This window comes from Manacus vitellinus, unplaced genomic scaffold (genome assembly GCF_001715985.3).
Source record: "Manacus vitellinus isolate BGI_N305 unplaced genomic scaffold, ASM171598v3 scaffold_23_pilon, whole genome shotgun sequence".
Classification (NCBI taxonomy): Eukaryota; Metazoa; Chordata; class Aves; order Passeriformes; family Pipridae; genus Manacus; species Manacus vitellinus.
The window spans coordinates 1,038,335-1,062,904 of NW_021939718.1; the positions used below are offsets into that span (position 1 = coordinate 1,038,335).

The 24,570-nt window shown below is 38.5% G+C and overlaps 2 protein-coding genes across 2 annotated transcripts in view; one reads left to right on the top strand and one right to left on the bottom strand.

The window, feature by feature from the left end:
- ADGRV1 (adhesion G protein-coupled receptor V1) overlaps positions 1–5,463 on the bottom strand; it is a 263,198-nt gene extending 257,735 nt beyond the window's left edge. The window contains exons 1-3 of the mRNA XM_018072867.2: positions 5,378–5,463; positions 3,687–3,776; positions 2,694–2,858 (exon numbers count right to left, since the gene is read on the bottom strand). Of these exons, the coding sequence (XP_017928356.1) occupies positions 2,694–2,715 (22 nt within the window). The 5' untranslated portion in view covers positions 2,716–2,858; positions 3,687–3,776; positions 5,378–5,463. The remainder of the gene's footprint in view (positions 1–2,693; positions 2,859–3,686; positions 3,777–5,377) is intronic.
- Positions 5,464–17,191: 11,728 nt separating this feature from the next.
- LYSMD3 (LysM domain containing 3) lies at positions 17,192–20,399 on the top strand. Its single transcript, XM_029959925.1, has 2 exons — positions 17,192–17,497; positions 19,320–20,399. Exons 1-2 carry the CDS (start codon positions 17,192–17,194, stop codon positions 19,926–19,928), a joined length of 915 nt encoding a protein of 304 aa, XP_029815785.1. The 3' UTR covers positions 19,929–20,399.
- The last annotated feature ends 4,171 nt before the right edge of the window (positions 20,400–24,570 follow it).

The following is a 24,570-nucleotide window of genomic DNA, read 5'->3' on the forward strand; positions in this document are numbered from 1 at the left end:
AAGTTTTCATGTATATTTTCATACATTTCCCAGTGACATTATTCACTGAAAAAGTAACGTAAGCAAGGGACACTTTGCAGAAATTTGTGAAGCCATTTGTGATTTAATAATTTTTTTCTGAGTAAAAAAAGTTACAGTGGATCCACTTGGAATAAGATAAATTACATCCAACATTTTCTCCTGTCATTTGTTTCCTGAGTAAACAGTAATGTAGCTCTTATTAGATATAATTGTTGAATTTGTGGAACTATGACAAATGCCTACAGTTGCCAGAAATGGTTCTGTAAGATTCAATTTGATGATTGAGATGTTATAAAGCATCTTAATACACATTAAAAGAAGTATGTAAAATACATACTTTTACGCATGTAAAAATAGTTATATACATGATCATATCTTTAGAAAGTCAAGGCCTAACACCCCATGAGCAAATGATTTCAGCTTATTCTTTTTATTTTCTCTCGCATACCTACATTTTTTTGTACTTCTTAGCGAGCAATTAAATTGACTTGATATGAGGAACACTCTGGAAGAGGCTGGCCAAGAAAGAAAAAAATCAGGGAGTGGAGTTATTCAGAAATAAAATTCAGCTACATTGCATGAGATACCCTATCTCAAACAATAGCAAGAGTCAGACATACACTTTTACTGTTTTGATGCTTCCAAAAACACCTTAGGCTAATTTACTTCACATGTAGTTGAGCCAAATTTTAATTCTGCCTTCTTCAAAGTGTGATGCAAGGACATTCTTTTCCATCAAGTTTTCAATGAAACATTCTACAATGAAAGTTCCATTAAGCTTACAGACCACTGTTACATACTTTTCAAAACACGATAATTAATATTCAACCAGTCATTACCATGTCTCATTTCTGATCAACTATGGTAGATGTGTAACAGTATCAAAGGTGATCTGTGAGTCATCAATATTTTTCTCACATGTGCTATAAATTGTTTGTACCACATGGATGAGTCCCTTGCAGACCTCTACAGTGGCATTCTTTTTTCATGCTATACACTAAAGGTATATACATTCATAGCTTTTCCAGTAGTTACATTTCAGTCATCATATTTACATGTTAATTAAAACATGTGTGCAAGCATAAACATTTTTTTTAATTCCAAAAGCAAATAAAAACCCTTGGACGACAATAAGCTTAAATAACAAAATTCCATGTGTAGTAGAGATTTTAATAAAAGGTTATGATTTAGACCTGATTCTGAAAATTTCTTTCAAATAAAGCTCACAACTATTTCTAAGGGAAGAATTGCACTGCAGGTTTAAATGTGCAAGGGTCAATCTCATTCACTAGCACCAACAATCTGAAACTCATTCGGCACTATTTTTCAAACTTAAAAATGCTGACAACACAAATAAACTGCCCAGCACTAGTCCTCACAAAAGCAAATATCATTTTTGCCCTTCAATTTTCATGTGACCAGGACACAGACCACACTTACAAACTAATAGGCAAGTGCTCCCATTAACAATGTTGATTAATTTGCTCAAATGTAAATTTAGTAAACACCATTGATTTCATCATGTAAAGCTATTAAAATACAGAAGTGTAGTAGAAAGCTGCTAAAGCACAAAACTATGCTTTATAAATCAGTAACAACATAAATACCAGTAATAACAACAAATTAAAAATTGTATACTCCTGAAATATGTAAGCTTTTACATCATCAAATATTAGGCCATTTAAATTCTAAGCCTATTATGCCACAAAATATTTTATTGACTCATGAATCTGGTTCTTCTGGGTCTTTCCATGTGGAAACACTAAATCTGTTTAGTAGGAGAAGCTTGTTTTAGGCTTAAGCAACAGATAAACTAAATATATCACATTCTGTCTTCAGTTATTAAACTACTCTCATGTCAAATTCCTAAAATGCTTAGTACTTAACTGAAAGACTCATTCTAGAAGATGTGTGTAAAGTATTACCAGAAAAAAAGCCCTCCAGCTTCTATATAACGAATAAGATTCTTTTTAAATTCCATGTTATTTCACATCTGCACTATAAAGCAATTATAGACTTATTAAAAAACAATGACTGATGTTTCTTATACATCGATCTTAACTTTATCTGGGCTAGCAAGAGTGAATTATGCAACGCCTTACACAGAATCAGCATATTAAAAGCAAAAAGCAAAAGCAGTATTTCTAACAGTAACACTTACATGTCATATTTTAATTATTAACATTTAAAACTCATTCCTTGGCAGATGATGATTTTAAAACATTTATTCCTTAACTTACTCTCCTTTGCAATATACAATGCACAGGCAGCTTCTCCACTTCATTTATTTTCACCTAATTTAAACAGTCAATTAATGTTCTGCTCTTTGTTGAGAGTCAAAAATTGTCAGCTACGGCACTTCAGACTGAGTTGCATCCTGATAGGATCCCCTGAGAACAGGATTTTCCATTGGAAAGACTATTGTCTCCACCTGCCCGGCTCTGCAGAGCAGAAAGAGGAGCTGCTGGAACAACAGAAACCTTATCAGACTCTCACCATCCAGCTGCCCCTCGCGGGTGAGCAACACGCTCTGCCTGCCACTGTTAAGCCCTGTCCCTGCAGCAACAGGTGCTGCTGGCAGAACCCTGGGGACGCACAGGGAACATCTCTGCAGCTGGTATAGGATGCTTCCAAAGCGACTACCACCTCAGAGAGAGAGACAGCAAACCTACCTGGACCCCGGGACATGAACATCCGTGTCTTCTTGGACTCCGCCAGCCGCCTGCACACTCTCTTGTCACTCACGCATTATGCATTCCCCTCTCCTACTCCTCCCTCTTCTTTGCGCAGCGTGCAGCATTCTCCTCCCTCTCCTGACTCCCGCTGCCTTCCTACCGCTGTGGAGATAAAAGGGGCTGGGATGGAAGAGGACAAAATATTTTCAAAGCCTAGCAATCACCCCCGCGCTGCTGTAGTTGATACAGAGCGCTGCTGTAGTTGATACAGAGCGCTCCAGCCGCTGCCTCGGCAGTTCTTCCACTCGGCTTGGACTGTGTTGTTGTATTCCTGGGGGCAGCAAAACTGGCAGGTTTTATTACTGGATTATGACAGATTTTGGATTCAAGTTCTCAGCTGCATCAGAACATTCAGCTCATTTTAATTCACAGCTGCTCAGTGCTCTGCATGGGGAAACAATGTCCAATCCTAGATCAAGCATTGTAGGTGCAGCCATTTCTCTAATTAATATCAAATTTGTATTTTATGCTCACCATCATTCCAAGCAAATCCTGAGCCATGAGAGAGACACAAAGGTAACACTCAGATATGGTTAGTGTTGGCCCCCAAAACTCCCAAATTAATGGTAAACAAGTATCAAAATTTCTACTTAGCCAATAAAGGATAGAAGGTACGAACAGAGCACAGAAGTATTAGAGCCAAAAAAACACAGGATCTAGAACACTCTATACCTTCTGATGGCATAGCCTGGTCACTACATCAATATTGTGTTGAGTTATGGTAATCATAATTTGGGAATAATGTAAACAAACTGGAAAAGGGAGAGAAGATGCTAGAGGATGAAGTAAGATTAGAAAAACTACTTAATAAAAGACTCAGACTTCAAGAAGCATTTTGCTTTTAAAAGTGATACTTCAAAGTAGGAAGCATTCCACCTAACAACTGCCACCCAGTCTAATGTAGAATCATAGTGGGATGGAATGAATTACCTCTAACAGGTGCTGATTTCCCTCCTCTCACTACAGACAGATCTCAAATGGTTATCCCAGACTACCGCCTTTCAGATAATCTGTATATATCTAGAGAGAAAATTAATGTCAATGAATAAACATTTTCAGTATAACTTATAAAGGCATGAATGACCTAATATACAGGTGGAAAAGTAGACATTAATAATCAGAACAAACTTCAGTTATGAGTGGAGGAAACAATCCACTGGGATGATTCACTAAAATTCTATTTTATAAAAAAAAATTTAAGTGTACTTTTTTCTTCTCAAAGTCTACACTGTGCATCTAAAGGCAATTTACATTTACATCTAAAGGCAATTTACATTGTTTGATCAGCTGTTTTATATGTTTAATCGCTCCTTGCACTAGTCTACAGTGCTTTATCTATGAATACATTTTTGATTAATACTTCAATACGCATAATCCTGATGTACCAGCTCCAGTTTATCTGTACTGAAAAGAGAGCAAGAAGCAGTCCTTCAAAGGCCAATACCAAAGAAGTCCTTTAAAGGCAGCTGCTGAATTTTACATCAGACAGAACTTAATGTATGAGCATGAGAGATAAGTAGTATGTTTTTCAATACCATACTGTTATTATTTTCCTATCTAAACCTCAAAATATAGTTCCCATATTGTTTTTCCTCTCTGGATCAACAGGTGGAAAGGATATTAGAGGTATAAGATTCTTTTTATCTTTTATTCTATAGTGTTGTTTCAGCTTGTACAACTTATTTCACGCTGTCCTTTTGTCATCCAATTTCTGCGGGAAGTTTGGCTCCTAGGAACAACTATCTTTAGGGCTGCCTCAATAGTCATCAGTTCTCAATTACAGCAGACCAGAGCATACATTGCTAATTACTGAGCTAGAAAACTAAAGAAGACTGAGAACTCAGACTTGGGCTCACTAATTCACATGGCTATTTTCATGGAGGTCTTTCAACAAAACTGCATTCAGATTCAAAATGATGGTACCTTTTTCTGCTCTCTCTGACTAAACATGTGGTTCTCCATGATTTAATCCGAGGATTTCCTGATTACTTTTTTTTTAATTTTTATCATACCACTCTAGGGAGCTGTGCTTTGTTTTGTTACACATGAGGATGAGACAGAGTTCACATGGGATTTTGTCAGTGATGGTCCTCAAGCAGCTGGAAGGCTGATTGACATAGGACACTCCACACACACTTTTAACAACTCAGCATGCAGCCCACACAGCACTCCTACCCCTTACAAATGTCAGGGACAAACAATCAGGCCTGGTATTGGACCTACAACAGATCTAGCATTGCACAGAACTGTGCTTCCAGGTCAGCCTTACTTCTCTTTTCAATAAAAGCAGTAAATAAGGTGTACAAAGTACACCCCTCAATCGTTTGTTTGTTTGTTTGGATATCCTTTGTCTTGAATTCATTAAAACTTTGTAAGTTAAAAATGGCTCTGCTGCAAGTAAACCAATTTTGAAAGCACCCACAATAGAATCAATGGGCTCTAGTTTGTTTGTTTGTTTTGAAATCTTGCCTTTTCCCTTTACTGGCATCATCTGAAAGGAAAGACTAGGGAAGAGGGAGTTAGAAGAAGAAACAGCTCCCTGAGAAAGAACACAGGACTTGAAGGAGCAAGAATAAAAAACATCCTAACAAAGGGCTTCAGATGTGTGTATTTTCTCTTACCTTTATATTTTAGTTTCTGTTAACAAAGATTTTTGTGTTGTATCAATGCCATTTTGTTTTCAGTACAGGTACTGATATCTTAATCCGCAAATACTAGAAAGCAAAAATAAATGCTGAAAATGAAATTTTTATCCACAAATACCACTAAATTCACATTTGTTTTCACTTGTGACATCCAAGCTTCAGAATTCTGAGCTATTCAAGTATAAAACAAGGAGATTCTGAGAATTTGGAATTTTGGTCCTGCACAGATTTCCACACAGCTCTATCAGTCACTTTTTCTGATCCTTTAGCTGAAGCGGGCTCAACTACTCAGAATTAGGAACACTAAGCACATGCATAGCTCTGTCATAGATTAATCCTTAATTAAAATACACCAGACAGGTTATTTTTACCTCTTTCCTCTTTATAAATAAATCACTCAGACATGAAACAACACTTCAAAATAGTAACATCTGCCAGACACTGTTCCGATTAGTTTCAGTGTATAGGTAGATACTGAAGCTGATCTTACCTTTTTTCACAGAGAGATGGTTTTCCTCCAAGAAATTTACTTGAGCTTGGTGGTTGGCTTTTGGGGTTTTTTTTAAGTGAATTTTCTTTGAACAATGGTCCATGGTGCTGAGCACTTCTGCAAGACAGACCATATTAGAGATGACCACAAACAGCTATATTCTTCCCTGTGCATGTTCAGCTGGCTTGTTTTTTAATTCTGCTTAGATATTTGTTTTCACGGATGATGTCTAGGATGCGTTCCCCTTATTCTTTCTTACTGCTTCTTCTCAGTGTGATTCACACGGGTCAGCACATCTACCTGGCAGTATTGCAAAAAACAGCAGCCAGAACTAGAGAATGTGACCTTAGCAGCACAGTCATCAGGGAACTATGCTAAAAGTCAGGCTTCAAAAGAGAGCAGAACTGACCAGAGGCCAGAACTGCTATTCTGGCTTGCTATTCCGTAACAGCTTAGGATCATGTTTGGGTTGCCTCTTCTTCAAAATGTGAAATGCAGTTTCTGATCACTTTCTGGTTGTCACCCATCTCAACTCTCTGGAGATTCCCATCCAGACACGCCCTGCCAGAAAGATGCACAACCACTGCCAAGTGTCACCTGGTGCCTCTACAGTAGTACCAGCCACTTGCTTTACTCTCTTTCCTGAACTGTGCCACATCCTTTTGTTAGGCTAGGAATGCTTTAATATTAAAATCTGGATTTTACTGCATAGCTTCCTGATGAATTAACAAATACATGCAAGAAAGAGCAAAAGGCACACGAATGCAAACAATACTAATAAACTGAGAAGACTAAATGACAAAATTTGAGTATTATGCTTCTGACTGGGTTGCTTATGCCAGACAGGTTGATATGGAGACATATGCAAGTAAATTTATGGTTTGATCCTCTATTTTTCAGAGATGTCCAGGATCTAAGAAAAATGAGAAGTTCCAAGCAGACTGTGCTCTTTATCAATGAACAAACATTAATAGTTTATGCTTCCTCTGATCAGCTTGGTAAAGGTTAACCTTTTTATGGTACATTCTGTTACTCGTATACTGAAAAAGCATGCTGATGTTAACATTTTAAAAGAGCATTTAACTGAAAAAAACTGAAGTATTTCTATTATTAGGAAAAAGTAAATTGTCCCTGGAACCTACTCACAAAATCCTGATATATTTTAACACATATTACAGCAGAAATGCTATCATATAATCATAACCTTTTGATTAATGAACTTAGGCTCTCATTTGACAAAACTTCTGCAAAAAGCAAGATGACTTTTTAAAAATGTTAATTTAAATACATTAAAGTGTAAAAAAATGAACAATTAATGAGAGAATAACTGCTTTGTTTCAACTTACTGCATCTCAGATTTGGTTGATCAAGCTCTTGCAGGCCATTTTGACACAATTTATGTCATTTCGTGTCACTATGATGACACAAGAAGAATGCCATCTCTGAAGGAATGGTTTGGTCTTAAAAGGTTCCATAGCTCTTTTCAAGCCACACAGGATGCTTACTGGCTTGTGTGTCACATGGAAAAACAGCAAGATGAGAATCTGGCAAGAGCCGTCTGCCTGCTCCTCTTGTACAGTTACTGTTACTAAATAAAGTCACAGTCTTGTTTCTTCAAATCAAGAGTGTTCAGCTCTTCATTTGCAGCATATCACTAACAATGTACATTGTATGCAGCAAATCAGAAGCTTTTTCATAAAATATTCATCAAAACACACAACTTCTGAGCATGTCTAGACTGTAAATTAAAAAAGAATGCTTACTAAAAGTGTGTTTTTCTAAAGGTAAAACATAATAAAAATATTAAAGCCCCTCCATAATCTCTTGCATCTAATTTGTTCCTAATTACAAAGTATTCAAAAACTATTTAAACATAAAAGCAAGAGGATTCCAGCTGCTGCACACAACTTAAATTGTTTTCCCAATTCACAGCTAGGTGTTCTGTTTGCTTCCTTTCAAATGAAGAAAACACTACTTAGAAACATAAAAAAACCCCTGTTTTTCAACTTAAGAGTTGACACTTTTCTGAAATTCTTTAAGTGAAACATTGGAATATTTTCTCACTGGTTGCTTACTTTCCTCTCTCAAAATCAAAGACAAATTACTTGAGTAAATGTGAAATTGAGTACCTATAATAAACACAAACTTTCAGTGAAAACCTGTAAGGCCAGAATTTCTGTCTCAGAAGTAACTACCTTCCATGTTTATGAATTTGTGTTCCTGGCTGTGTGGAATCCTGGCATCCATCCTTGCTGTAATGTTGTGCCTACAAAGACGCACTGAAACATCTTAGCATTCTGATGCTGAGATGATGCTTCTGAGGACTGTCAAACATGCACAGGAAAAAACAACTAACAGCTGCTAACACAGAGGATAACACACACTCTTTTCAAAGCTGGTCTGCAAAGGAAAAAATGCAACTGTTCTCAATATATCTGCTTTCAGTTTAATTTACACTTTGTGCTTCAAAGGCCTTCGCGACTTCCTTCTATTAATGCAATTCTTGACCTGCAACATTTTTAAGCTAGTGAAACAACTGTATGTCATTATTTTCTATTATTTTTTCTAAAATGTTATGCATTTATGTCACTTTTCCCTGTAATACCTTAAATTTGAGTACATTAGATGCAGGAAGATGGATCATCAGACCACTTAATTATCTTAATATTGCAAAGCATCCTAAAACAACTGCATATAAAAGTTCTATACATGATTTGTTATTCTTTATCCAAGTATTGCATTGGAGTGTGCATTGATGCAGTAACATCACTTGTTATATAAATATTCCTAGAAAAACATAACGCATGTAACGGTACTATGAAACACACATTTACATGGCCTTCTAATTTATAGCATTCCAAATCAAAAGAGAGGTAGTTCAGACAAGAAATAAAAAGAGATATACAGAGGAGAAGCTACTGAAATGCATGTTTAGGGTACACGGTATAAAATAATAAACCCCACATTCTTTAAAATCTGTGTAAGATCAGCTCACTTGATCTTTTAAAGTTGCTTCCAGTTTATGCCCACCATGTGTGGTGCTTCCCTGTGGTTTGTTATTTTACTTCAATGGCAGAGGGAGGAAAACAGCAAAGCTCAGTAACCATATTGCATAGCACAATGTAACCATGGAAGCATTTGTCCACTTGTCAGAGCCTCTCCAGAAGGATTCAGTCATTCATTTCACTGAATCAATATTGAAGCTTTTAAGATTTATTACTCGAGGGAGGAGGAAAACTGATAAAACAAACTCCTTGTTGCTTCCCATTAAATACATCTTGTCACAGTAGGCATATTAATACCTCGTAAACACTTTTCTGATGCCGTGTGGGCAATGTTGCTGACTCTCCTGATGAAGATTACTCGTAGTGCATTTGCATTCACATGCCTGATACTCACTGAAAGAACTTAAAGGTTTCTGACATGTTCTGCTGTCCCATATAGAAGCTGAATCAACTACAAAGACAAAAGTTGTAAGAAAACAAGGGTGGGAGGAATCTGTTTTAAAATTCATGAAAATGCTCTCTTCAAAGAGTCTATTTCTACTAGATCACTCTCTTATTTATGTCATAAACTGAATATTTGTAATCATATGTTAAGTGCTTGAAAAGGTTGAATGAAATGATTTATTTTATAAGTACAAAAATATGCTGTGGTTATCTAAAAATTACAAAGGCAAAACTGAAACAAATATGTTTGCTACAAAAACCAGCTATTAAACCATAAACTGATAAATATGCTAGATTACAAATAGCCATAGTATGCAACAATTTTTTTTTGTTGTAACCAATTTTATGCTGAAAATTTGAAAGAAGGCATAGCAAGATGCTTACAACTACAGTATCCTTACTATTATTAATATCGGGAGCAGAGAGTATTAATTCAACAGTGAAAATTGAAACACAGAGTTCCAGTATTTATCCACGCAGCAGGCTACAAATGTCACACCTGCTGCTATATCAAAGATTTTCATGACTCTGAATCAGACTCTTTACCATGAGACAGCCCCCCTGCTCCAACTCCCTTCTACTATTCCCTCTCCCTTTTGTAGAAAGCTGCTCAGCATATTCCCCACTATTCCAGTCATAAGGAGCTTAAAACAAAGGATAAAAGTAATGCCAGGATATTTCAGAGAACTCCCTAGCTTGCCTATAAGCCTCCATTCACATGGGAAGAATAGCAGAGGGGTGCAAGAGGCGGCTGCACAGCTGATAGAATTGCAGGGGTGTGTAAGGGCACTTTCCCACTCAATGGAGTGACATCAAAGGATGGTTTGCCAGGGAAAGTTTCTCAGCTGTAGAAATGTACCAGTACAGAATACATTCACAGTAGAAACTGGTAAGACAGTGGGCTTGTAAGAAAAGAAAGTCTGTATCAATGAAGAATTAACCTTATCCACAGTGCTACCAGTAAGGGTGAATTATCTGTATATCAAGGAGGCCAGAGGAAGCTTCTGCCACAGCTGAAATCCTAATGATTAAAAAATACCATGTAACATTCAACTGCTCCCCATGGTGGTCAAAACTATCAAAATCCTTAAGCTTTTTCTGTACAAAATTAAGAAAAAGGGTTTTCTTGAGTGACAAAAAGCCAGTATTTTACATTTAGGTCTCCATAAGCATATATCTTAGTGCAATAGTATAGTAAAAATTAAATCCAAGAGAAAATTAAAAAATAAATACAGCGTATGGTAAAGGGAACTAGAAAGCAGACATTTTAAGTTATACTATATAAATTATAGGAGAGTAAAGACATTAGGGAAAACCACTATGTTGGCAAGACAGCGACAACTTTAATAACCATATTTTAAATGTCCATAACAATCAATTAAAAAAATACAAAAAGAATTTAAGAATAATGCAGCCTGACAGCAAAACTAGCCAAAATAATGTAAAGGCTTACGTGGTATTTTACTTATAAGGAGGTAAAAGAAATTAATAGAGTAAATCATCCTGGTTTAATTTTTAAGAACGTGAAAGAAATGAATAAAGTAAAAAATATCGTATACAAATAGTGCAATATGGTTCAATTCTGAAATATTATAATTTGAATGACAGTAATTGTGCTGGTAGAGGAGAACTGAATAGTTGGAGGACTTACTTTTTAATCACATTACCTTGTAGTAAAGACACAGTGCAATGCTAGTAAGCAGTGACTCCTATATAAATGGATTAAAAACTTTCTGGTAGATCTTCAAAAGCATTCTGCTGTAAGAGGTTATGAATAAAATATATGTTTGTGGCAGAGTGGCAGAGAGAAGATTCTCTTGGTCAGGCATGAAAAATATGACACTGACTATGTGGATGACGATGACTAAATTTATTACTAATAGAGTATCTAAATATTGTCAATGCGGTATATAATATAAGCAGGTCTAAAGGGTTATAGTATCTGCAGGCTCAGCAGGAAACATACAAACATACAGGTTTACAGTCTTGGACCTTACAGAATGCACAACTACAAAGCAACAAAGCAGCTATGGAGCTACTTTAGGATTTTATCTCTGCATGTGACCAGACCTTTGTGCTTTTATTCACTCATCCAAAAGTGAGCGTTCCCTGTCTTCGGGCTGGAGATACCCTGCAGGCATCCCTAGGAAGCTGAATTCCCACTCAGAAGCTGCCAGCAACCTTGGGAGACAGTTTTCCCCATTAGCTCAATCTCCAGCAGCATATTATACCATTTTGTAGGCTGATGTGCACCGACACCAATTGCAATCATCAGAGCTCCCCCATTCCTCCTGCAATTCCCACCTGGTGTTCTCACCTCAGGACAAATCCCATTGCCAATCAGGGATAACTGCAAGAGAGAAGGAGTTGAAGACTTGACTGTCTTTGGTCTCTGCCTCAGCATTTCATTAGGAACAAATGAAAATATTTCTATTACGTAGTTCAAGAAGGGTTAAAAATAAATCTGCTGCTCCTCAACACTCTCTCCCTGTAAATACAAAAATCGCACCTGGATGTTTGTGACATAAGTATTAGCAGAAAGGAAATGACAATATAACAGTGATACAGCTCACCTGGTAAGCTGGCTCCATTAAAACAAGTCATGTTAACACTGCTGAATACCTTCAAAGCTAAAATATAAGTGTTCTGGACCATTTCCATCTGAAGAAACTCAAACAGAGAAGAGGCTTACCATAAGTGTCCAATGTGATTCTGTGACAGGAAAAACAAAAAACACTGCAATCTTCAGATACACTGATCAACAGCAGATTAGTGAATAGTAGTTGGTGTGGTGGAATCATTTACTTTTGTATATAGCACAAATGGGGAGAATATTTGAAGTTGCATAAACGGTGTCCGCATTTTAAAAACAATGCTGAAACCCACAAAGGATCCAAACAAATCAAATTACCAAAAACTGAGAGCTAGAGAAAGCAGAGAGCAGAAGATAACAAATTCTGAATGTTTAATTCATTAAAAATAAACGTGGTAAAGACTTGAGGACAGTGTAAAAATTCCCTCAGAGAAAAAACAAGATGAATAATGAAATGTTTCTTTACTTTACCCAGGGAAAACATATCAAAAAGTAACAGCTATTCCTACTCTTTATTACAGCAAAAATCATCCTGCAAAAATAGGAAGGAATATATGATAATCTTTGCAACTCACAAACAAAGAAACAAAAACCCAACAAAACAAACAAAAAAGACCTTCAAAAAACCCACTTCACTTATCACACTACAGAAACACTTATTCATCAATAGAGTTATACAAATAGGAATCCAGAATCTTACAGCAAAATTCATCTGTGAATAATCTGAAAGAAATTTTCAAGAATCTATACTCCATTTTTGCATACTGTTTTTACCATAACTGATAGATTTTCTTATTCAGAGGATACTTGAGCAGAATAAAATAAAATGTAAATCAGAAGCAAATATGCAGTTCTTTACATTTTTTTGAAAACTAAATATCAAACAACCAATGCATCCTACTGGCTGCGTTATGGAAGACAAAGAGCATATTTTTATTTTGAATACACATTAAATTTAAATAAAATTAATTTAAAAAGTAACTGATTCTCATCAAGTGACCAAAGGGAAACAGCAAATATGTGAAATATGAAGTAGAGAAAATACAGTCTCAATCCAAGGACCTTTTTTCATTTATTCTCATTAAAACCATAACAATATTAAATTAAACAATTAAATTTTGTGGTAATTTTTAATCCATTCTTCTTGTTGGAACCTTGCTAACTAAAAAGGGTTTTGGCTAGTTTTGAGGATCAATGGTTGGACGCAATGACCTTAATAGTATTTTCCAGCCTAAATGATTCTATCATTACAGCTAAATATAAACATGTAAATATTTCCACTGAAGAACAGACTACACAGTGTCTGTACATTTAGCATTATTTGCTTCTTGCATAGTTCTAGCATTCTTAAGTAGCACCTCTTACTGCTTCTTACAGTCACAGCTTAATGACTTTATTTGGTCTCCACTGGAGCTGCAGATCTACCTCAACATTACTATTTCCTAAGATTTTCCTACCATTCCTAATTACCAAGCAGAGAACAGACACAGATAGGCTGCATATTTATTTCTGTGTGATTCTCTTAATGAGCCATAACTAATCACGCCATTCAAGCAATTAAAACATACATTTAGATAACTAACAGTAGCTATCTAAATGTAAATCTAGCCCTGTGTTCCCAAATCATATAATGACTTACAAAAACAGCGGTGGCACGTGACATGTAGGTAGTTTCCAGTTGGAAAGCATATGTCTGGGATTTTTTTAATTAAAAATTACTAACAAGTTTTGCAGCCCTCTTACATCTCCTTTATAATTCCTTTCTATTAATTTATTAAGATCTTTTTAATATTCCTAAGTATATACTTAACTTCCTAGTTCTGATCAGGCTACATAAGACATAACACGACCAAGGGGAATGTGATACAGATTCGTGCAGTTGCTGTTGGAATGCCATGGAGTGATTAACACTGACCCTGTTGCTCATTGAGAATGCACTATTAGGATATGCAAAGTAACTTACATGGGGATGGAGAAAGGCTGTATTCCTATTAGCATTCATGGCAGCTCCAGTCTTGTTCATCAAGTTTGGAATATACCCTTTTGTTATTGATGGGAAAATGTCACTAGTTACAAATGGTAACACACAGGGGTGTAGCAGGGTCAAAGCAAACTCCAATACTTTCTTTCGCCCTCTAAGGCAGAGTGCTGCTTCAGCAGTTCTTTTTTGACCTGATAGTACACCTTTTTAGATAATAGAAATGGTGAAATTCCCTGTCCTGATCTTTTCTGTAGCCTCACCTCTCAAAGATTGAAGAAAACCTCCAAAAGGATATGCCATTAGTGGCGTATGATGGGACAATCATTAGACACCACTGCAAACATCACTGCATATGAAGTCTGCCTTCAAACAACTCCTCTCCAGGTCCACCCACCACTCTGACGGGTCTCATAAAACAGTCTTTCAACAGCATGAATAGGGTCTGAGTCATCAGTTTCCCAGCTACAGACAACTACAGTCACTTCACTTCTATTACTGAAAGCTTTCTTTAAAAAACAAAACAAAACTGCTTCTTGCTGCAGATATCCCTTGCCAGATGTGGCCTTAGACCTCTTTATAGATGGAATCCTGACTCACTAGGTTAAAATTAATTTTCTTCAACTTGAGATCCCATGAGAAAACTCAGGGTTTATTGGGAATTCATTCAATTTTGTCATCTTAAGTATTGCTCTTTCTGGAAATACAGTTGGTGGAAGATTCATTCTACTTGCATAAAGACATAAAATCATTCTGGGACTTCTACAAGTATGTTCACACATTTGTCATGTAATCTAACTATTTAAGCTTGTCTTTGTTGGAGTGAGGCTGTATCTAAGCCTTCAGTGCAGCTATGCTAATCAGCACAAGCTGTGCATCTGACCCATGATAAAAATAGGAAGCTTATTGCTGAGTAGGCTTTGATTGGGAAGATGCTATGAGAGAAGAAAAGAAATTGCCCTTCAAGAAGACACCACGCTGCTCACCATTAATTACATCTAAGACACTCAACAAGGAAAATGTTACGTAGGGCCAAGTGCCAAGAAAATATCCCTAGTTAGGTTACTAAATGGTTTGGAAATTGTCTCTTGACTCGTAAGAAACTTTGGTTTGAGGAAATTCTAATTACACTTGGCATCTACTGCAATATTTTAACAAATGCAGAATAAGAAAGCCTGAAAATTAGGAAGGTCCAACTTCCTCCAGGTAGGAAATCCTGTTTAAACATTAGTACTATTCCATGGTTCTCCACAAAGGGCAGTGATCTGGGCAGACTTCCTTGAAATGGCCAGATCATTATTTTAGGCTTACTGCTGACTTCTGTACCTGAGAATATTTATATTCTTTCAGGCACCCTTCTCTTACAACACAGAAATTCTATGCTCTTGAGAACATTTATGCAAAAGGTATTGCTTTTCTTGTAGATGCTATTTAGCTAGAAAAAGCCTTAGGAATTTTTAATCACATTGAATCACATTAAATCACATTTTTAATCACATTTTCATTTTAACTGATCCATCCCTCATTCACAATAGAACACTATTTTAAGGTAGCTATAGATATATGTATGTGTATATACATATATATATATATTTACCATTTAAAATAGGGCAAGACACAAGAAAACACTGCACCTTGATAGCTTATTTTACAATGTCTGGAAACGTGGCTCCAATCAAGCTTCTGTGGGTGTGAAGGTGACACTCAATAGAGCTACACAATTGTTAGCTCTTATGTTTATGTCCCTCAGACTCAAGTCATCTAGTTTTCAAAGCTCAAACACATTTCTAGCCACCTTGGCTGTTCAGGAAAGCCTGGAAACATCATATAACAAAGCTCAAAAACAAAAAGAAAAAAAAACATTATTTAAAATTACTTTAAAATTAGATTTAATCTTTACAGGAATCAGACTTACAAATGCATTTGTCTTCAGCAACAATGCGATCATTTGTTACAACGTATTTAGCCTAGCCTTAGAGCTGTCAGGTTTTGTAAGAAATATTGTACTTGCTCCTGCTGTAATCAAAAACTTCCTTCTAAGACTGCGTCAGGAGAAACCCACACTGGGTTAAATTTACTAGTTAAGACTAGGAAGTCTGTGTATTGCCTCAGCACCCCAACAGCTGCTGACAGTCCTTTAGAGTGAAAATTACTTTACTAGGGGAGGAAAGCTGAAATACCTACAGGGCTCAATTTACGGTTTCTCTCGTTAGAAACATACATCAACGTGGGCTGCACACCTGTAGCTCTGCAGGACCAGTCCTGAGGGGACAGGTGTGGGGGCATAAAAGGAAACTGCCCGGCAACTTCTGAGGGCGCAGCAGTGCAGGACTAGCAGGTACAGGATGTGCAGAGGAGCTGCGAATACTTAACAAGCAAAAAGGGGTCTCTTACTGGCCCAAATACACGGGAGCTTCGTACCCGAGCAGCCTCCATTTCTTCACAAAGAGGATCAGCAAAAGCGAAAAGAAAACCCCATGGCTGAACTCGCACAGGGGCGGCTCGAGTGGAAGTGGAGGTGAAGCGCCTCCCAGAACAGCGCCCCGGCCTCCAGCGCCGGGCGGCCCAGCGGCGGGGCCGCGAAATCCACGGGCAGCAAAGGGACCGGGAACACAACGGGCAGGCAGGACACGGGACACAAACGGGCGGCAGGACCGGGACACAGGCGGCGGGCAGGGCCGCGGACCAACACGGGAGCCGGCAGGGCACAAGGAGACCACACGGAGCGGCAGGGCCGGGAACACCCGGCGCAGGGACCGGGACACAACGGGCGGCAGAGAAGGGCAACTGGACACACGGTACGCAGAGCCGGAGAACACACGGGCGGCAAAGGACCGGAGACATCACGGGCCGCCAGGACGGCGGGACACGTACGGGAACAAGGCAGGACCGGGACCACCACGGAGCGCAGAAGGGACCGGGACACACGTGCGCGAGGACCGGGACACACGGGCGGGCAGGACCAAGTCGTCCCGGGAAAGCTGCAATGCTGTAGCCCGTCTTGCCCGCACAGGGACGATCCCGCCGGCGCTGACATTCCCGCTGCGCCGGCCTCCCCGCAGAGGGCGGGGAAGGGGGCGGCAGCTGCGGACGATGGCTGCGCAGGCGGCCATAACGGGCAAGGGGCCATGCAGGCAAGAGGGGGCAGGCGGGGCCACTAAGATGTCCTCCCTCTGCCCCTTCCCCCTCCCAGAAGCCGGCGGGCGATGGGCGGGACGAAGAGGAGCGAGGAGAGAGCCGCCGCAGCCGCCGGAAGAGTTGGGCTCGGCTGAAGAGTAGGATGCCACGCCCCGCGGTGCGTTGTAGGGCCGCCTGCGGGAGTTGGCCAAGCAGGAGGTGCGGGCAGACAAAGGCCCGCAGACCCGCCGTGGCGCAGCCGCCCGCCAGCGGTCACCTGTACCCCGTGGTGAGCGCCGAGAGCGAGGGCCCGGAGGAAGAGGGTGAGGTGTCGGAGCTGCGGCCGCGGGGCAGGGAGAAGGTCCGGCGGAGCACGTCCAGGGACAGGCTGGATGACATCGTGCTGCTGACGAGGGACATCCGGGAAGGGGACACGCTGAACGCGATCGCGCTGCAGTTTTGCTGCTCGGTAAGGGCCGTGGGGACGCCGCGGGCCTCAGGAGTGGAAACTGACGTCAGGGTGTCAGTGTGGCAGCAGCGTTCCGGTTCCGTGGGCTTTAACCCCGAAAGCTACTGAAAGCGCACGAAACAAGTGCGTGGCTTTGCTTGTGGCGCTCTGAGAGACCACACGTTACAGTCAAAGGTCGTCACTTCAGTGCCATCCTCGCTGTTAGACTGGTGCTGAGGGGGGTAGTTGCTGAACCACTTAAAGGTTTGTGTGGAGCCCTAATTCCATGATAGTAGGGGGAAAACCCTCTGTAGTCTTATTCTGAGTTCTGCTAAATTGCCTGAATATTTTAAGCTTGAACTTCTTGTACCGTTGGGAACGTTCTGCCCCTGTACGCCCGTCTTGGTGCTCACTGCTTCTAGCTCAGTTCTTACCTTAGTCCGCTCAATGCCTTGCCTACCCAGTAATTTTGGCTGGCCAGTACTAATTAAGGCGGTGGCATCTGTCATGGCTCGCTTTTTCAGTTTTAACACAAAATCAGTGGTGTGTTTTGGTGGGATTGACTGCTAAGTGTGCATGGGCCAAGAGGTCACATTCAGAATCCATATTTTACAGAACTCTTGCTGTTGTCTAATTTTTCAGGCAGAAACAGAATTGGGGGCCTCCTGTTGTGAGCTTAGGTACTAAAGTCTTGACATAACTATTTCCTAATCATGGCAGACCTTAGCCTCATTACCCAGTTCTTGGCTTCAGAACCCACTGCAATTAAGTATTTGGGGCACGTTTACTAGATCAGGCTTCAATAAAAAATGAGATAACTGAGTTGCGCTCTTTCTTGGAAATTCAGGAGAATGTGGAAGAGCGATCCTGGAGTTTTAGGCAAAAAGTATAACTTGCGTTGTGGTGGGATCACTAACCACTGGGTAAATGCTGCATTTGGCATTTTTTTATGCTAATCCAATTTATTCCACATGGGACACAAAACAAATACCTTGTTATAGGACCTGAAAAACTTATTCATGTTATTAAGTTGATTGATGTGAACTTGGGTACAGTGCATCTTAAAATGGGCACAATTCCTGCGTGCTTTGCAGGTGTTGCAGAAAAGCACTGGGTTGGAAGTACTTCATTACAGTGAGGTTTGTGGCTGTGCCCTCTGTGGTGAGGGAGTTCCTATCTCAGAGTGAAAGCCAATGATTATCCAAGGGCACTTAAATCCCTGCAGAGTATTTTTCACATTAGACTTAAAATCTGAACTTACTGAGAGCAAAATGAGATTCATTTTGAGCAAGGATAGGGAAAGGGGAGAGCTGACTTGGGTAGGGTGGATGATACTTTTAAGTTATGCTTGATTTCTGTCTTAGCCCTCAGAAGCAGCGAAAAACACAGCTGTGGCTAGATAAATTGGAAACTCACTAATTTGTAATATTCCTAATTCAGAAGTTTTCAATTTAATTAGAAACTCAGTAAGTTACGTCGTTTGAAAACAGAGGTTAAATCTCATTCATTTCACAGAGATAGTTACCAAGCGATGGATGAACATACATTACGTAAACACATATGTGTGAAGTGACTTTCAGTCTTCTTATATGAAGTGACAAGGTTTGTTACCTCATAATTAATTTACTTCTTGCTGTAATGTTGTTCAGATTTGGTCTTTGACCTCTTTCACTTCATACTGTTTGAATGGGTATCTGGTTTAAAAAAAAAAAAAAGTAAAGCAAAATAAAGGTCTTGCCTTTGTTTCCATAGGAAAGACTTATATTTCTGAAGGGTATGGTACTATTAAGAGAGTTGTGTTTCAATGGGGCTGCAATGTTTTAACTGTTGTTCCTATTTTTAGGTTGCAGATATCAAGAGAGTTAACAATCTTATCAACGATCAAGATTTCTTTGCCCTGAGGTCTGTTAAAATTCCGGTGAAAAAGTTTAGTGTATTGACTGAAACGCATGTCTCCCCAAAAGGAAGACAAGTCCTTCGGCCTGCTCTCTATTCCCCAGAAGTGCAGGAAACGTCACTTTCTGATAAATTCTCTGCTAATGAGACTGCTGGCAACTTCTTAAAAGAAGTGGATCGAGATATAGAAGAAATAGTGAAGTGTAATGATACAAAGAAAGAGAATCTTAATGAAGTTGTTTCTGCTTTAGCAGCCCAACAGGTTTGTTTTGAAACTGATGGTAAAACTAAAAAAAGCAAGGATCCTTACTACGGAGCAGACTGGGGTATAGGATGGTGGACAGCGGTAGTGATTATGTTGATCATTGGCATAGTAACTCCAGTTTTTTATCTCCTGTATTACGAAGTTCTGGTGAAAGCAGATGTCAGTCACCATTCTACAATGGAATCTTCCCATTTGTTTGTCACAGCAGTATCGCATCAGAAACAAATAGAAAATGGAATAAATCCAGCGAATGTTATCAATGTTGATAATCAAGGAGACTTTCAGCATTAACAACAGAGTACCACATGTAACTTATTGGTAGACACATAACATAGTGTTAGGCAAAGGGGAAACCACAGAATGCGAAATGTACGTGGAACGCAGAGGAAACGAGTACTGATGTATGACTTGCCCTCATGGGTAGTGTTCTACCACAGGGATATTTCTGGGGATCATGTAATCTCTGAATATGCCTAAGACAGGCAGTTTGCAAGACTGGGATACAAATTAAGCTATAAAATCATCTCTGAAGCTTTGCACTTTTTTCTATTTTGATAGACATATGTTTTTTAATTAATGATGAGGTGAAAAAATGTAGTTTGAACTAACACACAAGGAGTCTCACTGTGCGTTTTACAGCCCAGAAATGGGCATATGGGGATATCTTAACTTTTAAACATATGAAAATATTTACAGAATTCATAGTACTCTTCACTTTTTAATATCAGGTTTACAGTTGTCAATTAAAATGCTGTTCTCATATTTTTCTCTTTCTTATAGAGTAAGATTTTTTTTTTAGAACCCAATCATTCCATAATTAGTTGCCACTATGAAGTTCCTTTTTTACAAGTGACTTCTACAGAGGCAGTAGCAAATACTTAAGCCAGAATCTTTAATTCTTGTGCCTGTGGTCAACCCCTTCTACAGTACTTTTCAATGTAGGCAGTAGGATAATTTGTTTTCTCTGTGTGTGACACAGTGCTTCAACACAGTCCAGTTGAGAGAGTCGTCCTGAAACTTCACATTCTTCTGTGATATGCTGCTGAAAACTGACTGGACTGCATTCTCATCTGGTCAGCTGTGTGTAGGAATGAAAGAAGTGCAGAAGTGTGGCACCTTGCTCTAACATGAATTTTTTTTTCCCCCTTCAGCCAATCTCAATTCAGGACCATATGCTAATGGTCTTGTGCCCATGAACCTCAAACACTTCTTCCTGAAATCTCCTAGAAAACTTCAAATGAGATTTAATGCCTGATAGCAAATTGCAGCAAAATAGACAAGTTGCAGCTTCAGACGTTTTCTTTACATAGTAGTGTATTTCATCTGTTCTTGAATGTTTCACATGGAGTTTCATGATCAACCTTGGTTTTCCCCTCTTTTTCTCCCCTCCCCCACCAAACCAACAACAATCAAAACAAAACAAAAAACAACAACTCTGGACTCTTCATACAGAAAGAAGGAGTTACTTGTGTACTCAGAATACTTTTAAATAAAAACTGAGATGGTGCCTATAATTTTTTTTGTTGTGTTTACCTTGTGGAGCAAAACTCCATTGCCCTGCTCAAAATACTATTCATTACTAAAACCCAAGATTAACTAACTTGATTATAACTTATAAAGAGAGAAGTGGAAAAATAATCAGTATCCTTTACACAACTATTGTAAGCTTTCCATTGTCTTGACTAAGTATATAGGTATATATATATATATATATATATATATATATAGTATAAAAAAATCTGGTAAAGTAAATGTTTCCTTACTATTGAGTTATTTCAAAGTGCTTTATCAGGTTCTGAGAGTAAGGCCCCATCTATTCTTGGCACAGATAGTCTTCACTGGCATGCCAAGTGTATGAACATGAATTGGCTAACTTGTATTATATTGAAATTGAAGGCAGGCCAAAGCTTGAGCGAAAATGGTATACAGTTAGGTATGTGAACCTGTGGCTCTTGAACCCTTTGTTCAGAGGGGCAGCTGTGGAGATAGTGAGCCTACTCATAGTCTCTGCACTAGAAAAGAGATTACAAACAGGCATGAACTTAGTGGTTCACATAACCCTTGTTTTCAAAGATCTTTTACAGTAATAGTTCATTTCACGAAGACAATATGCCAATAACACAAATATAAATACTGAGGTACCAGTTCTAGGTAATGCTATATGAAAAACCGCATTGCAAAATACTTCTTGGTGGCTAAAGTGATACAGCTTCTAGGGTTAAAACTTTAAAAGGATTTACTCTAGTCCAGACAAGAGAGCTTTGGCACATGAAGACAGATGTTTACTGTAAGGTATGAAACTTGGTATATAATGTGTCAGCTTTTTTGCTGCAAGCTTATTTACTAGTTTGCTTCTTCCCCCATCATTCTGTTCCTGAAATCTCAACAGTTCTAATACTTTATCCTTCCATTTCTTACAGATTCATCAAAGCACGTTAAGTTAGCTATTGTGATGATGCAACATAAGCCTCATTTACTGCACATACCTGAACTGATGGGTATTAAATTGCCATTGGTGTAGAAGTGAAATTAACTTTGGCTGTGGTCTGACTAGGTCAGGAAGGTCTCTGTCTGTTGATGTAAGGATACAGAGGTCTGTGGTTAACTGATGCTTTTTGTTATATGGTGGCACAGATGAAGAGATCTTTGTCCCAGGCTTTGGGCCTTTACAGTGTTGGAATACCTGTGGCTTACTGTCCCCTTGATTTACCTTAGGATAAGTAGTCCTTGGAAAAACATAAAGGGACAGCTCTTTAACTGGACTGTATTACATTCTAATCAAGAGCCTGGAATGTTTTTACAAATGTATGACATAGCTTATTTCATGCAGCACTTTTTATCAGAAGATGCAGTAGGTCTTTTTCCAAGATTGTAGGACTCCTGGTCCTGGTAAACTACAAAGATCAGCTGACATGGCTTTCTCCAGGATGCAGGGATCTTTACTTTTTTTTTCCAAAGTTCAACACAACTGGAAATGCATCATCACATCAGCTCTGGATAAACAGGGTAACTGCTCTGTAAGAAACTTAAATCTGACTTAAGTTAAAATCTGTAAAGTTAAGTCTTCCAGAAACTGACTTCTTAAAAATAAAAACAACAACAAGACACAAAATAACTGAGTTGTAAATCACCTTTTGGATCAATTGCAACATATTGATCAGGAAGTTGGTTTTAACTTAAGTGCGTATTGCACTGTTGGATCATATAAAATTGAAATGTTTTAAATCTGCTATTCTTTGGAATCTATTGTCACAAATAGTCTTTGTATAACTTTTATAAAGCCTGAAAATACAACTTTGTAAAACACTTCTGGGTGAGGATGCAAGTCTTATTTTAAATACTTCTACTCTTCTGCTTTTAGAAGAACATAAGTAATACATGTAAAATAAAGGTTTTATTTTAGACAGCGGTGAAAGTGGTGCATATAATATATTCTTAGCTGTACATACTGTGCATGTTTTATTACAGGAGGCCCCTACTTGTATTTGTTTTGGCCAGTTTTTATGTATGATCTAAAATAAAAATCCTTGGCTAGCAAGCATTTTGTTGGCAGTAGCTGCATATAGCATTTACATCTAGCATACCGTAACTGCAGCCTTAATGGTTTATCCTGTTCATGCCTTGTAAACTTGGAACTTTTCCGCATAAGTTTCTGAGAACTTGTAAATTCCCAGAAGTAGATATGAAAAATTAAGGTAGAGATCAGTGAAATTCTTAGATGGTGATATGACTACACACGGAAAGCAATCTTCTTCTTCTGTGCTGTAAATACAGGATTTGAATAGATGCCTGTCAAAAATCTGAAGTCTGCCAACAACCAAAGAACAGTTTCATTGTCATTATGGTCTTGCAATAAATTCTACGCGATCAGAAAATCAGCTTCTAAAAAGAGTTGCACCTCTTGAAGAGCACAATCTCACTGCTCTTTAAAAGTGCCTAAGCACAGAGCTGTGTCCTTGCAGAACTTGGCATGTACCTAAGCAATGGCCTTATTTGCCGTTGTTAAACCAGTCGTAGAGGGCCCAGCCTAAGACTTTGCAGTTCCCTCTGGAGGACAGTGACTACAGTTTATCTTTCAAAGGTCTCAAAAAGACCTGATTTTTGCTAGAGTAGTATTTCTCAACAGGGCAGCAGGGAGGCAGTTGTCTCATCCACTAGCAGTATGATGGGTGGAGGAAGTCATTGGTCCTCAAGAACTACTGTCTGCTATCAGGATACAGGAAGGAGTCTCACTGTTCACCCTGCATGGGGCAAACAGCCAGCAGTTACAGTTATGGCAAGTGAATTTAGTTTTCAGCATGCTTATTTCATTCACATCTTCTATCTCTGTTTTGTATATCACCCACAAGAAGCAGGCACACCTAACTGCTGACATGTGTGATGTTAAAAAAAACTGAAAGAATGTATTTCCTATGCAATGCAGTAGAATCTTTATTAAACATTTGTAGTCAATAAACACTTCAAAATAAAAGTGGTATACCTCTGAGGTGTGACCTGCATAGCATTTAAGTTTAATTTCCTTTACATATGATACGTATTTTATCAGAACATTTAAAAGCTACACCTTAAGGACTAAATTCTTACTGCATATAGAAGTGCACAGAATAATGCAGAACTGTTTCCGAGTCAAGTGAGGTGAAGTACTACTTGACAGAATGCCAGACATGCAAGGAAAAGTACTGTAGTTTCCTTTGCTGATAAAAAGAATTGGTTTTGTTTAAAACTTTTCATTAGGGCCAGTAACAGCACTAGTTAACAGGAACATGTTTTAAGAAAGTAAAAAAAAAAAAAATCAAAAAAAACCCAAAACCAAAAACCAAAAAATTACAACAATCAATAGTAATGTAATTACACTGACCAATAATATTTTGTACCATCAAAAGATGACACAAAGAATGCACTGTTACTGTATTCAAACTCAGTAATAAATTTT

Excerpts from the sequence above, each read along its gene's own strand:
- LYSMD3 (XM_029959925.1), top strand. The coding sequence starts at position 17,192 with ATGCCACGCCCCGCGGTGCGTTGTAGGGCCGCCTGCGGGAGTTGGCCA. Across the intron at positions 17,498-19,319 it reads CGCTGCAGTTTTGCTGCTCG|GTTGCAGATATCAAGAGAGT; the intron begins GTAAGGGCCGTG and ends TCCTATTTTTAG.